The sequence below is a fragment of the Rhodamnia argentea genome, chromosome 4 (genome assembly GCF_020921035.1).
Source record: "Rhodamnia argentea isolate NSW1041297 chromosome 4, ASM2092103v1, whole genome shotgun sequence".
NCBI classification, from domain to species: domain Eukaryota; kingdom Viridiplantae; phylum Streptophyta; class Magnoliopsida; order Myrtales; family Myrtaceae; genus Rhodamnia; species Rhodamnia argentea.
The window spans coordinates 8978082-8989946 of record NC_063153.1 but is presented as its reverse complement, the minus strand read 5'-3'; the positions used below and the strand labels follow the sequence as shown (position 1 = coordinate 8989946).

The 11865-nt window shown below is 40.6% G+C and overlaps 1 protein-coding gene across 2 annotated transcripts; it reads right to left on the bottom strand.

The window, feature by feature from the left end:
* Positions 1 to 3342: 3342 nt before the first annotated feature.
* Positions 3343 to 11862, bottom strand: LOC115726372 (trafficking protein particle complex II-specific subunit 120 homolog). Of its 2 annotated transcripts, none has more exons than XM_030656217.2 (10): positions 11277 to 11862; positions 10606 to 10812; positions 10303 to 10485; positions 9875 to 9984; positions 9648 to 9707; positions 8329 to 8617; positions 7128 to 7420; positions 5804 to 6678; positions 4190 to 5149; positions 3343 to 3945 (listed from the first exon to the last, which is right to left on the bottom strand). In XM_030656217.2, the coding sequence occupies exons 1-10, from the start codon at positions 11685 to 11687 to the stop codon at positions 3725 to 3727; spliced, it is 3609 nt and encodes a 1202-aa protein (XP_030512077.1). In that variant the 5' UTR covers positions 11688 to 11862; the 3' UTR covers positions 3343 to 3724. The 2 variants fall into 2 exon arrangements, with proteins under 2 accessions (XP_030512077.1, XP_030512078.1); XM_030656218.2 differs by having other exon boundaries at positions 7128 to 7408; positions 11277 to 11861.
* Positions 11863 to 11865: the final 3 nt, after the last annotated feature.

Genomic DNA, 11865 nt, shown 5'->3' with positions numbered 1-11865 from the left:
CATGATACTGATGTTACATACATACACTCAGTTTGCTTGATACTGATGTTTCATGTAGATATTTCTTGAGAGAGAGAGAGAGAGAGAGAGAGACCAAGGAAGGTGCTGCGAGTACAAGAGATGGAGAATTGTTGGGTATGTTTGCTTTTGCACAAACATGTCAATTCGGCACATTGGAAGAATGTGAGGGCATTGTCTGATGCAGATGGAGATTTTTGTGAAAGCTTGATGTAGGACAGTTTACAAGGAAGTGAGGAAACATTGGCATCACACTGATTGCTACACGAATCACAAAAATGGCACAGAAAGTGGATCTTTGGTATGAGAAGCATGAGAAGAATGACTTCTTCCATTGACCGAAGACTTTGCATATTTAAATTTCTAATGTTTTGAAGGAGTTATTGATGAATATCAGGCGACACAAACAATTATTGTTCAACCAAAGACATAAATGATAATATTGTCAATTCAAATAGAAACCATAGTCTGTATATAAGACACGTACGTTAGTAACAGTGTCCCATTCGAAGCCGTCGATATATACTTTGTGGAATAGACATTCTCCAACTAGAGTTCTTTTTTCTCTTCAAATCTTCTGTGTCAAGCATCATGACCGGATGTTAGATTTTTATGGCGAATCGATAGATGAAATTCTTTCAAACCACTTGTTTAGAATCAAAGATTAATCGTTGATTGAAAAATTATTAAGGGGGTGAAAAAGCGACTCTGCACCAGCAGATTGGGTAAACAAAGAGCAGAAATCTTGTACAGAGTAGCAACTTTGTCAACCATACCTTCAAGTTGTGGCATCATTACAAAGGCGGGATCTCTTAGATGCAAAGTACAACAAGTCGAACGTCATTTTCTTCTTCAGTTGGATTTTTCAAGAGTATTTTGTTAGCACGTAGACAGGCTTGTTGAAACATATCTGTGGTTTTACGCTTTCGGGGGTCGAAACAAGGAAAGGATGGTATTGCATCAAATTTTGCTTGAAGAGTTTAGGTGAAACTTCGTTGGTTCTGAGTTTAGGTCGTTAGGTTTCATCAAATTAGGTCTCACCTAGGGTTTCAAATCATTTTTATTGTGCTTATAAGCATTAGATTGACCATAACGTTGAAACCAACTTTTTACCATTTTGTTCTCTGGGCACAATGAAAATGATCATTACCTAGACTCATTCTATTTGACAAAGCAAATCATATTTGACCTCAACTAGATATATTATGAATTCTCACCAATTCTCTAACTCGTTCATTTTGATTTAGTCACCAACGACATCATAGGAAGAGCAAAGTATAGCCCTTGTTAATTAGGACATCCATTTTGATGCTCGCCCATAAAGTTAGGTGGGTATTTTATGGGCTCGGGACAGACCTATGTACGCTTTGCTTCATCGGTGCAAAATAGCATGTATATACGACGTTTTCTTCCTCGCATCCTATTGTAAAACACCCCATTAGAATTATCGTGGTGGAGGAATAAGCAAATATATTTTCGATAGAAACTTTAGTAGCGTTTCCCTGTTTTGACTCCGCCTCCTAGGGTTTCTTCTCACGAGCCTACGAAGGACGAGAAGACCGTTAGATAACATGTCGAAAGAAGCAGCAATGAGGCAACCAAGATGTTTAAAGCGAAGACGACAATGTCTAACGAGACGAGTTCAACATCCTCAGGATAAAAGCACGTCCTCGAACATTAAGAACGATGGATGACTGAAATCCACCGATGAGTGATTTGATTCGTCAAGAAAGCAGGAACACAAAACAAAATATCAGCGAGAGTGAATGTTAACAGCTACACAAACCAAACTTCTCAGGATGTTCCACCTTGCAATTTGGTTTCCTAGGACCACACGAATCGACCCAACATTGAATGGGTTTTCTAGAGGACCATGTCTGTTCCTTGGTGATGATTAAATGGAGGAACCCCACCATGGTTATTCACTTCATCAATAATTTAGGAGGAAATTATTCCCTGGCAAAAAGCTCAGACTAAGGAATGCTCCTCAAGAGGATGCTTTTGCTAATGTTGATCGAGGCTTTGTCTATTTTGTTTTTACCTTAAAATGGTCTTTTCCCTGATGCCAAGCCTTGCAAATTGTTCTTCATTTTCACTTCATGGGTGGGTTCCGCATAAGGAGAAAGCGGCATCGGACTCGGCAGGCCTGGACCGATCCGCTGGGCCATTAAGGGCCTGCATGGTAACCATTCTCATTCTCCGATTCTCATTCTGATCAAGAAAAAGCGATTCTGGTTCAAATGAATTTTTTGATTCCATTCTTGAATGAGTTTTAGAGAATCGAAACGTGTTTGATAACCGCACAAAATTTATGTTTCAAAAAAATGATTCTTTCCCTATTTTTTTCATTTAAGTCAAATAACTATGCAATTAATTTATAAAATTTCATCCTAAATTAAAGACTAATTTTCAATGCACACTCAAATAATTTAAAATACATTATTTTTTAGCATGTCATGAATGAAATACAAATTTTAATACATGATGTTTAAAGTTCTTTAAATGTTGCATTTTCTAAATACATAGAAACATCTCGTGACGCACGGCTACCAGTATGCATGTTGGATGCTCTCATCCTCTGCAATATTCTTTGTAGGAGAGTGAAATCTATGAAATTTATGAAATTTAGGCCCAACTTCATGAAAATAAGGTCAAACTAGCATAATCTAAGCTCTTTCTATTTTTTAGGATTTTCTAAATTTTTTGTTATTTTTTTAAAAAATTATTTTTTATTTTTGTTTTATTTTATTTTCTTTTATTTTTATTAGGTAGAGGGGAAAAAATGACGAGAAAATTACAATAAAAAAGTGAGAGATGTGAAATTTCATTCTGTTTGCTATTTTCAAAAGTCATTCTTTTTCCAGAAGCAACTTTTTTTTGCTTCCGAATTTTACTCTAAAACTGATTCCGATTCTCCAAAACTAATTCCGAGAACGGAATCAGAATCAGAATTATTTACGTTACCAAACAGCATTCTCATTTTTTACTGTTCTGGGATGAGAATCAGAAAATGAGAATGGTTACCATGCAGGCCCTAAGTCTACGATGATTGATAAGCTCTATTCCTATATGAGGTGATGCAATGGTTCAAGGCCTTAGTTATGAACAAAGAGGGGACAAGGTTCGACTCCTTGATACAATATCCAGCGAAGTCACTAGATATGCAAGGAAAGGTCGATTCGTACATCGAAGGGGCTTTCAAACAAATGGAAAGCCAATAAGTTTTCCCACGAAACGGGCAAGATGGAGGCCCGACCACCACGACCAACGAAAAGCTCTAATACAATGTCAAACAGATCTTGGGTATGTCTTCGTTACGGACAGTTTCACTCGGCACAAAACTTATGTCCTCACATTTCGGATCATTTATTATTCGTAAGAAATGGATGCATGACATTGCGTAAACTACTCATTTTCCTCGCGATTTCCTAATACATTGTACAAAATCACGCATCCCGCGTTGTCACAGGTTATACACAAATGCACAAATTTCCACGATCGAACCGATCGTCCAGATCCTGATATCAGCCAAAATGACATTGACATGCACATTGGCCCTCTCCTGGAAGAGCCAGTACCGGAAGCGCAACATATCTAGCAGAGACCTCTCAAGAGGAAGAATTTTTGCGATTGATGCATTTCCGATCAGGGAAGAAACCAGACGTCAGACGGTACCACTAGCTGATGCTCAAAACGCCAGGACAGGTCAAGCAGTGCCTATGACACAGACATGAAACGGGGGCCCACGACAGCATATAGGCTCATCGGGCGAATCTGCTTTGGCACGAGCCCTCAGGATGTCATTAGCATCCTCAATCACTGAAGCAGCCACCAACGTGTACTCCCCAGGAACGAGAAAGTAGAGGGAGAACGAGTGCTTAGTTTCTTTAAGTGGGGGAACCTCCATGGTGATCCCATTCAAAACACCTGCATATAAGGCTCAGATTAGAAATCACTCAGGACCAAATCCGCTACTCAAGAAGACTATTTTCGTCACAAATATATGACCAAGAAACATAGAGGAACAGGAGACTAATGAAGATGCTAACTTAGGACAGTGCAAATTCTTTCATAAAAAGGAGAAATCTAGGAAAATAGGACAGAGAAGCCAGCGCAAATTGAACTACATTTCTGTCTGAAAATGTTAGGGGAAAGAACAAAAGAGCATTACCTGACCATAGTACAGTAGCATTGGCTCCTTCAGTACAATTTTCCCCAGCTACATCCCGACACGTAATACTTAGGCACATCCTGATTGTCTCCTTTGTGTTATTACGCACCAGAACTTCCATGGGAGTGACCTCATTAGCCATCATAGAGCCTTTGGATGCAGTTTTTTCCACCTGAATCATAGATAAAGTTGGCATGTCCCGTCCTGCAGCATCACTAGAACCATCTCTGACCAGTCTGAAGCCGAATGTCAATGGATCTGGTAACAATACATCCATAACGGATTCCTGGAGGGCTTTCTGTACAGTGTCCTTGATATTTAATTCTCCTGAGCTGTTCCGGCCTGAATGCCATTTAACTTTGATTTTTGAAATCAACTTTTCAATAGAGGCATTTAATTCAGCTTTAGCATTCTTCTCTGAGAAGCTTGAACTTCTACTTGTACTAACCCCATTGGAATGAGTATCTCGCAGGAAAAAGGAGTCATCAAGAACGGGTAATTTGAAATGCTCCAGTGGAATGAGTACCCTTGCAGAGTAATCACGGTCTATTCTAGTTTTAGGACAAGAATATTCAACGGCATCATGATCTATTGCATTGTTATTATCAGCAATAGGATTTTCCAACTGAACCAACACGCTTATTTCAAAAACTACGTCTGTAGGATTAGACAGCTCAAGCTCCAAAAAACGTAGTCCCCAGCTCCCTCTGAAAGGATCAATCTTTACCAGTCTCTCCAACTTACACTCAGAAGACAGAGCTTCTTTAGTAGAATTGCAGTCTCCGAAAGCTGGTATAGGACTGCTTTCACTGACATGCGCTGGAATTTCCATGGAAAGCAAACGAGCCTTGACAAAAGACAGGCCTTGTAGCACACAAACTGGTAATGGGACCACCAGTCGTCGGCCAGGGGTTACAGCAGATCCATTAGCTGTGGGATCTCCAGAATTTGTAAGTGGCCCTGAGAATGGAAATGAACAAAGTAAGCCGTAGAAATTGGATGTAATTTCATCAGCAAAAAGCATTCAGCATGAATATCACCAACTCATTCTGGCTATATACAGATCACCAGTTTGCATGCTAGAAGTTCTCAGTAATGCACAACATAAACATGAAAATGAGTGGCATGTAGGGGTCATAAACATGTTATACAGCTGAAGACAGCAAAATGGGCTAGAGCAAAAGTGTCATGCAACAGATTGATTTAAAGGAGGTGAACAAAACAATCACATTGCCTCCCTAATTAATGTTAAGTAAGACTCACCAGATCAAGTCAAATTGGCCATCAGGTGCTCTCGTGATTGGAAATAAGCATGAGAAATTGTGACCTGGCTAGAAATGCCACAACATATTGAGAGAATACACTCTAGAAACCCCAGTTCTGAGATGTCCCATGATTTATCCAACGACAAACATTATGTTCTTTTTTCTCTGGAATTCATTCACCACCACCGACTAGAATTATTCTTCATCATTGTCCACAAAGGAAACCAGATGTAAGCACAGGCATTTGCTTTAGACTATCAAAGTTAACCAGTAGATAATGAAGTGGAAAAGCACAATTACTACACAAGTGCAGGCCATGATATGAGAGAGAGAGAGAGAGAGAGAGCACCTGCATAATGGATTACCAACATAGGGCTGTTCCCATCCTTATGATGCCTGCCTGTGATACCCGATCCACTCTTGCCAGCATTATCAGGATCCACCAAAGCAAGCTGCCACGCTTTCAAAGTAACAGGTAGAGTAACTTCGGCACCAGGTTTCAGAGGAAGAGAACCTCTTATGGCTTCATATGCAACTGAAACAACAGAATCTTGGTTCTTTCCAGACAAAGATATATGAGCCTGTTCGACTGGAACTGTACCAGCATTAGACAGACTTATCCACACATCACGAATTTCTCCTTCGTACAGAATTATGGCACCATCACCCCCTATAATGTGCGGCACCAAAAGTGGAAGCTGGGGTACTACAGATATATTTGGAACAGAAACATTTCGCAACTTTGCAGATCCACAACATCGGAATGGGTCAGAAAGAACAAGACCTTGTGCAGCTCCAAGAAGCAAATTTTCAACATCCCTGAAAAGGTGTTCAGTAACTACCCCATAGCAATGAACCATGCACCCTGGTATAGTGACCTGCCCCACTGATGCTGGGATCCCAGACAAAGTTATCACTTTTGATGAGTTAGGCGGAAGATTTACACTAACTGGAAAAGGATCGACGTTTCCAGAATGCACGGATAGATATATACTATCAACCCGTAGATCAAAACCACAAGGATTAGCCAGTTCAACCAAGACATGGACCGGTTCTCCAACAATCCATATTACCTCCTGCTTGCCACTATCATTCTGATCACCCTTGCTAAATGGTGTATATATGAAAGGCCCTGATGAAGCTGATCCCATCCACCAATCTTCTCTAGATGGGTTGCGTTTCACAATGTCAACTTGTGAAGAGAGCAGAGGGAATGAGTATAGTCTGCAAAGCATGAAAAAATTACACGACCTTCAGTGTACCCCCTCCCCTCAAGAAGAGAGGGAAGAAAAAAAAAATCTCCCACCAACCAACCAACAAAAGAAACTGAAGGCAGAATGTCCACATGAATGATCAAATAGAAGAATAATGGAGATTAAGCTTTTATATAAACTGGAAGAGAAGTCACCAAATTTTCACAATCAGTCCCAAAGACTCGAGAGGTGACTGCATTAATCTGAAAATTTTCAATATGGAAACATCTCGGAGATGGCAAAGGAAACCATAAAAACCTTTGGCAGGAGAAGCCCATTGTACCAGAAAAAATATCAGCATTTGCAGGGAAACTAAAAGAAGCAATTGCAGCACTGTCCCCTCATCAATTACTTTTCTCAGTAAAGGCTTTGCATTGTGGAGATTCTAGATATGGAAGTTAATCTTTGTATTATATGTACCTTATAAATGGTAAAGCAGGATCGGCACATCTAGTTCCTGATGGAAGCCTCTCTGCTGAATTTGCAAGAGCATTAGCAAGACCATTCTGTCCGACAGGAGTAATTAGGGGGTAATATGATCGTAGCAGACGAGCTGCTGCACTCCAAGCAGCCAGGGGATCCCCTGCGCGAACAGCAGAAAGTAGTATCTCTCGCAGCACAACCATCTGCAGAGTGCTCCATTGACACTCAAAAAGGGAAACTATTGACTGGTGCAGCACCTTTCCACCATTGGCAGAACCCTGTCCAACATCCTATTCATCAAAAGCATATTGTAGTATTTTTTATGCTTGGTGAGATTGACAAAAAAGAAATTATTGTCCAACAATTTGGTTTGCCCATAAGTTTTACCGCTTTAGTTAACTTTGTACCTCTCTGCGCAGTATATGCGACTATCCGCAAAAACAACCATTTCTGGCCAAAGTAAATGGGCAGTTAGGCTTGTAGAAGTCCTTATCTAATCACAAAAATTCTTAGTGGTCCTTTAAGTTATCTGAAAGTAATTTTCCGGTATTCCTGGAAAAGGTAAGCTTCTGAAAACAGTTATCGAAAAACCACTCGTCAGAAAAGCTTGCTTAACAAAATTTTCCTGTGAAACTAATGAGCTCTTAGAATGGGGTGTCTAACCATTGACCTTCTTAATGCATAGACAAGAAAGCAAGGGGTACTGCGTGAACATGGGATCTAGGAAAGAACCTCGTAGGAGCTTAAACCAAGATAGATGATAAATGTGAAATAAAGAACTCATTCGATGTCTGTCCCAATGCGTTAGTTGAATGGCACAGAAGTTGAAAACAGCAGACACCAGAAGTATGACATATGCAGTAAGATGATGCCAGAGTACATTGGTCATAGTACTTAAGAAAGTTTACTTCCCAGTAATGTGGTTTGACAGGCTCAGATGAAGAACGAGCAGAAGATTACATGGAAGGAAAAAACAAGTCTTGAAGCAACTGATGAGTTCAAATACATACTAGCAAATAATTCTTTATGTCGAACTCAGTGTGACACATATATTAAAGAAATTTCAACGATTTCGCATTAACTTTATTCCTCACAACACTAAATGTCTGAAGTACCAAAATTTGTAATGGCATCAACAGTTGAATTTATGCAGAGTCGAATATGCAAGATTAACCAAAGTTTCATTATCTTCACTCACATCGTCAAGAGTATGCTCGGACACAGATGCTCTACTTTGAACACGATATGCTTTTGTTGTCATTGCCAAAACTTGCATGGCACTAAGAGCGGCCAATCTGTTTTCTTGTTGCAAGTACAGCTGAGCTACTTGCCTTGAAAAGAAGGCAGCTTTCCTTTGATAATTGATTTTCCCATAGAGGCGAGCTATTTCGACAAATAATATGAGTCTGTCGCTCGCATCAATCAAAGATTTTGCACCATCAGCAGCACTTGTCAACAATTCAGCCACATCCTTAGCCAGATCTCTTCTGCAACATTAAAAATGAAAGGCCGAGCAAACAATTAAGATTCTGAGGGTCATATCATGATACCATTTTACCAGAGGCATTGCATCACAGTCAGACTTGTAAATGCATATCTAGAAATTTAGCTCTAAAGTAAAAGTTAAAAGAAGCAATCACTTGAAGCTGCTTATTTCAGACAGATTAAAGGCAGGAAGGGGCATAAGTATGACCACAAAGGGAAGTCGAGTACATATAACGACAACTACAGAGCCTACAATAGGCCACCCATTTTCTCTGCGTACAAAGTCTCAAGAGCAATGGAGGTAATAATCCCATTCAACAGCATCTACCACATCAAAAACCAACTGCAAGCGTATAATGAAAGGACTCATAACCCTCGGCTCCTCCGTGTTTTGACAAAAAATAATCTTGAACAAAACTGTAAGATCTTATTCTCTGGAATTGTATGCCACTGAACTACTGGTCTTTTCAAGTGATAAGCCACACCACTATCAAAATTATTTCCACCATAGTAACTCGTTTAGCAATTATTGTCAACCTCAAGATGATTGACATTAAAGACCACAAATTCGTTCCATTTACAAAATTGCTAATTGTAAGAGGAACCCCCATGAAGTGCCCATGTCATATGCCACTCACGTCATTTTTAAAACACCTCGTTCAAGTTTACATGTATGGCTGGCATTAATCTAGTAGGTAAGGAAAAATAAGTGATTGTGCAATACTGCCAACTTTTGATCCAGCTTTACAGAGAGAAGTCTCCTACTGAACGATATCCAGGTTGTTGCTATATGCTAAAATAACCAATCAATGGTTTAACTGCATATACACCACCATCTGACAATATGGTGCATGTTGGTATATATATTGATATAATCTCTTGGTAGCACAAAGTGTCATGTTACTATCCTCTCGTCCAGCAGTGTAATATCTGGAGTGGCCAACAAAGGGTATACAGCTATCTTAGTTAAATTCATTTGATAAAAGGGGACATCAACCAAGTTCAAACCGATACACTTATTTTAGAAGTTACCTGCAAAGGAACCTTGCTAATTTCAAGGTAGCCTCAAGCTCAAAGCTCAAAGGTGATACTCTGTATACAAAATAAAAGGGCGTTATCAGCGCAATCACCTGGATGCTGCAAATTCTTATAGCTTACCACAAATAACTGAACCAAGAAGAAAAGGGAAGTGTGGGAAACATCTTCCAATGAAAATATAGGAGGTAATTACCCATAGCCAAAAAACAAGCATTAGTTACCTCTGTGCATTATCCTGAATGGATGACTTTCTGTAATGCAAGATGACACTGCTGTACCGATACTTCACCTCATCCACTAATTCTGGATCCATGTGTCCCATCCGATCTAACTGATAATAAGTCAAAAAAGTAAATCAAATGGAAAATAAAGCTAAAGGAATCCCAAGCCCTTAACTATGCATATTATATCGATTTCTGTTTATAAGGCACACTGAGGACTATTCACAGCCTATTCTCCGTAGTAGTTTGACTAAACATTGTCCAGCTCAAGGTATCCATATAAATAACCGGGCATACATGCCTAGAAGTATCTTAAGGTGGTCAACATTCACCTTCTTGAAAGTTTCATAGGAAGGGCAAAAGCTTCAGAGACAGGAATAGTATCATATCATCAAGTAAATGAATTCACATAATTTGAAATAGCTTACCAACAATGCGCACACACTGCCCTCTAGTGCTCCAGCATACCAAAAATAATCTCCCGTCAACCTGGCGAGTTCTAACGCTGTAGAATAATGGGCATTGGCATCAACAGGGGACCCTGCCAATAAACAGTAGTCCCCAATGGTCTTCTGTGCTCGACCAAGTCTTCGCTTTTTTGCCTTAATCAACTGCATTACATGAAGTCAGTTAAGGTTACGGAACAGCATTCAACATAGTTTTCCAAATAAAAGCGCAAACAGAATCTCGAAAAAGGAAATTGCAAATTCTTAGGACACCTAAACATAAACCTCCTCTGAATTAAAGTTCGCTTGAGAATCAAGAGGCGTCTTCAGGATAGTTCCGGCAGATTCGGCCTGAAGAACCCACTTTTCAAATTCCATTAGTAATGAAGCTGCTATGTCCTGCATCATAGTTTGCAAATGGAACTCTTGCGTCTGACGATCAGCAGGGGGGAACAACTTGAAATTCGAGTCCTTCTTACTTCCATCCTCTAGCTGCAGCAACCAAAAAATTAGATATAACCTCCACAATTTTTTTGGAAACAAAGTCTACACCGAACTGCTGTCGATCGAAAGCTAAATCTTTTGAAGTTTAAACGTAGCATGGTATTCTTTCTACTACTATGTTAATTTAATACAGAAGGGTTTCAAAAGGAATAATTCAAATTTTTTCTGGTAACTAAATATTTGCAACTTGAAAATTTAAACCAGAAATTACAGCATGTATATTCCAAGCAGGTGTGGCAACACAGAAGCGCTAAGTGAGCCATAATACTAACAGTCTTGAAGCAGTGATAACTGCAAGCCAACAAGATGCCTAAACTATTAACTAAGCGAATCATAAAGCTACAGTTTCTTTCGCACCTTAAAGACCTCAGGTATCATAGCCAAACGAAAGAATCATTTCAGCATCAATTATACTCAACCAAACTCTATCCACAAAATGGAAAGGATCGAACCTGGGTATCGCTGGGGCAAAACGCGAAGCACCTCCGAACAAGCGCCGACGCGCACCCCTTGCACTTGACACCGAACTGCTCAATCACGTCGTCGAGATCGGGCGACGAAGGGCAATGGCAGATGCCAACGACGGCCAGGATCTTGCGGTTCGACTGGAAGTCCTCCCAGGGGCTCGGTGGGGAGCCTCCGATCACGAACTTGAAGCGGAGGGAGCCTGAGTCCCAGGGCTGGTGGGCGAAGGGGGACTTCTGGTGCTCGGTGTAGAAGGAGCTGATGGCGGAGAGGGAGACAGCGTCGTGGCGGAGGAGCATGGAGGTGTAGTCCCGCAGCAGCGGCGTGGGGATGTGGCCGATCGGGAGGACGGCGACCCGGATCATGGCGCTCGTCTCGATGCTGACGTCGGGCTCCATCTTCGGCGACCCGGGCCGGAGATTGGCGGTGATGCGAACGAGGAGGAGATCAGCGTTGGAGGAGATCGAGATTGAGAAACAGCAGTGTTAAAGAGTTGCAGAAGCTGAGCTCACTGGATCGGCAGTTGCATTTTTTGCATCAGGAAGGACGATTGGGACTGTTTGGATGCGGGAGGAG

What these genes read in the sequence shown, in the direction of transcription:
- LOC115726372 (XM_030656217.2), bottom strand. Translation starts at nt 11,687, where the DNA reads ATGGAGCCCGACGTCAGCATCGAGACGAGCGCCATGATCCGGGTCGCC. An exon ending in GCAGTGTGTGCGCATTGTTG is followed by an intron (nt 9,985 to 10,302) that starts GTAAGCTATTTC and finishes ACTTATTATCAG; the next exon opens with TTAGATCGGATGGGACACAT. An exon ending in CCGAGCATACTCTTGACGAT is followed by an intron (nt 7,421 to 8,328) that starts GTGAGTGAAGAT and finishes TTTGATGAATAG; the next exon opens with GATGTTGGACAGGGTTCTGC.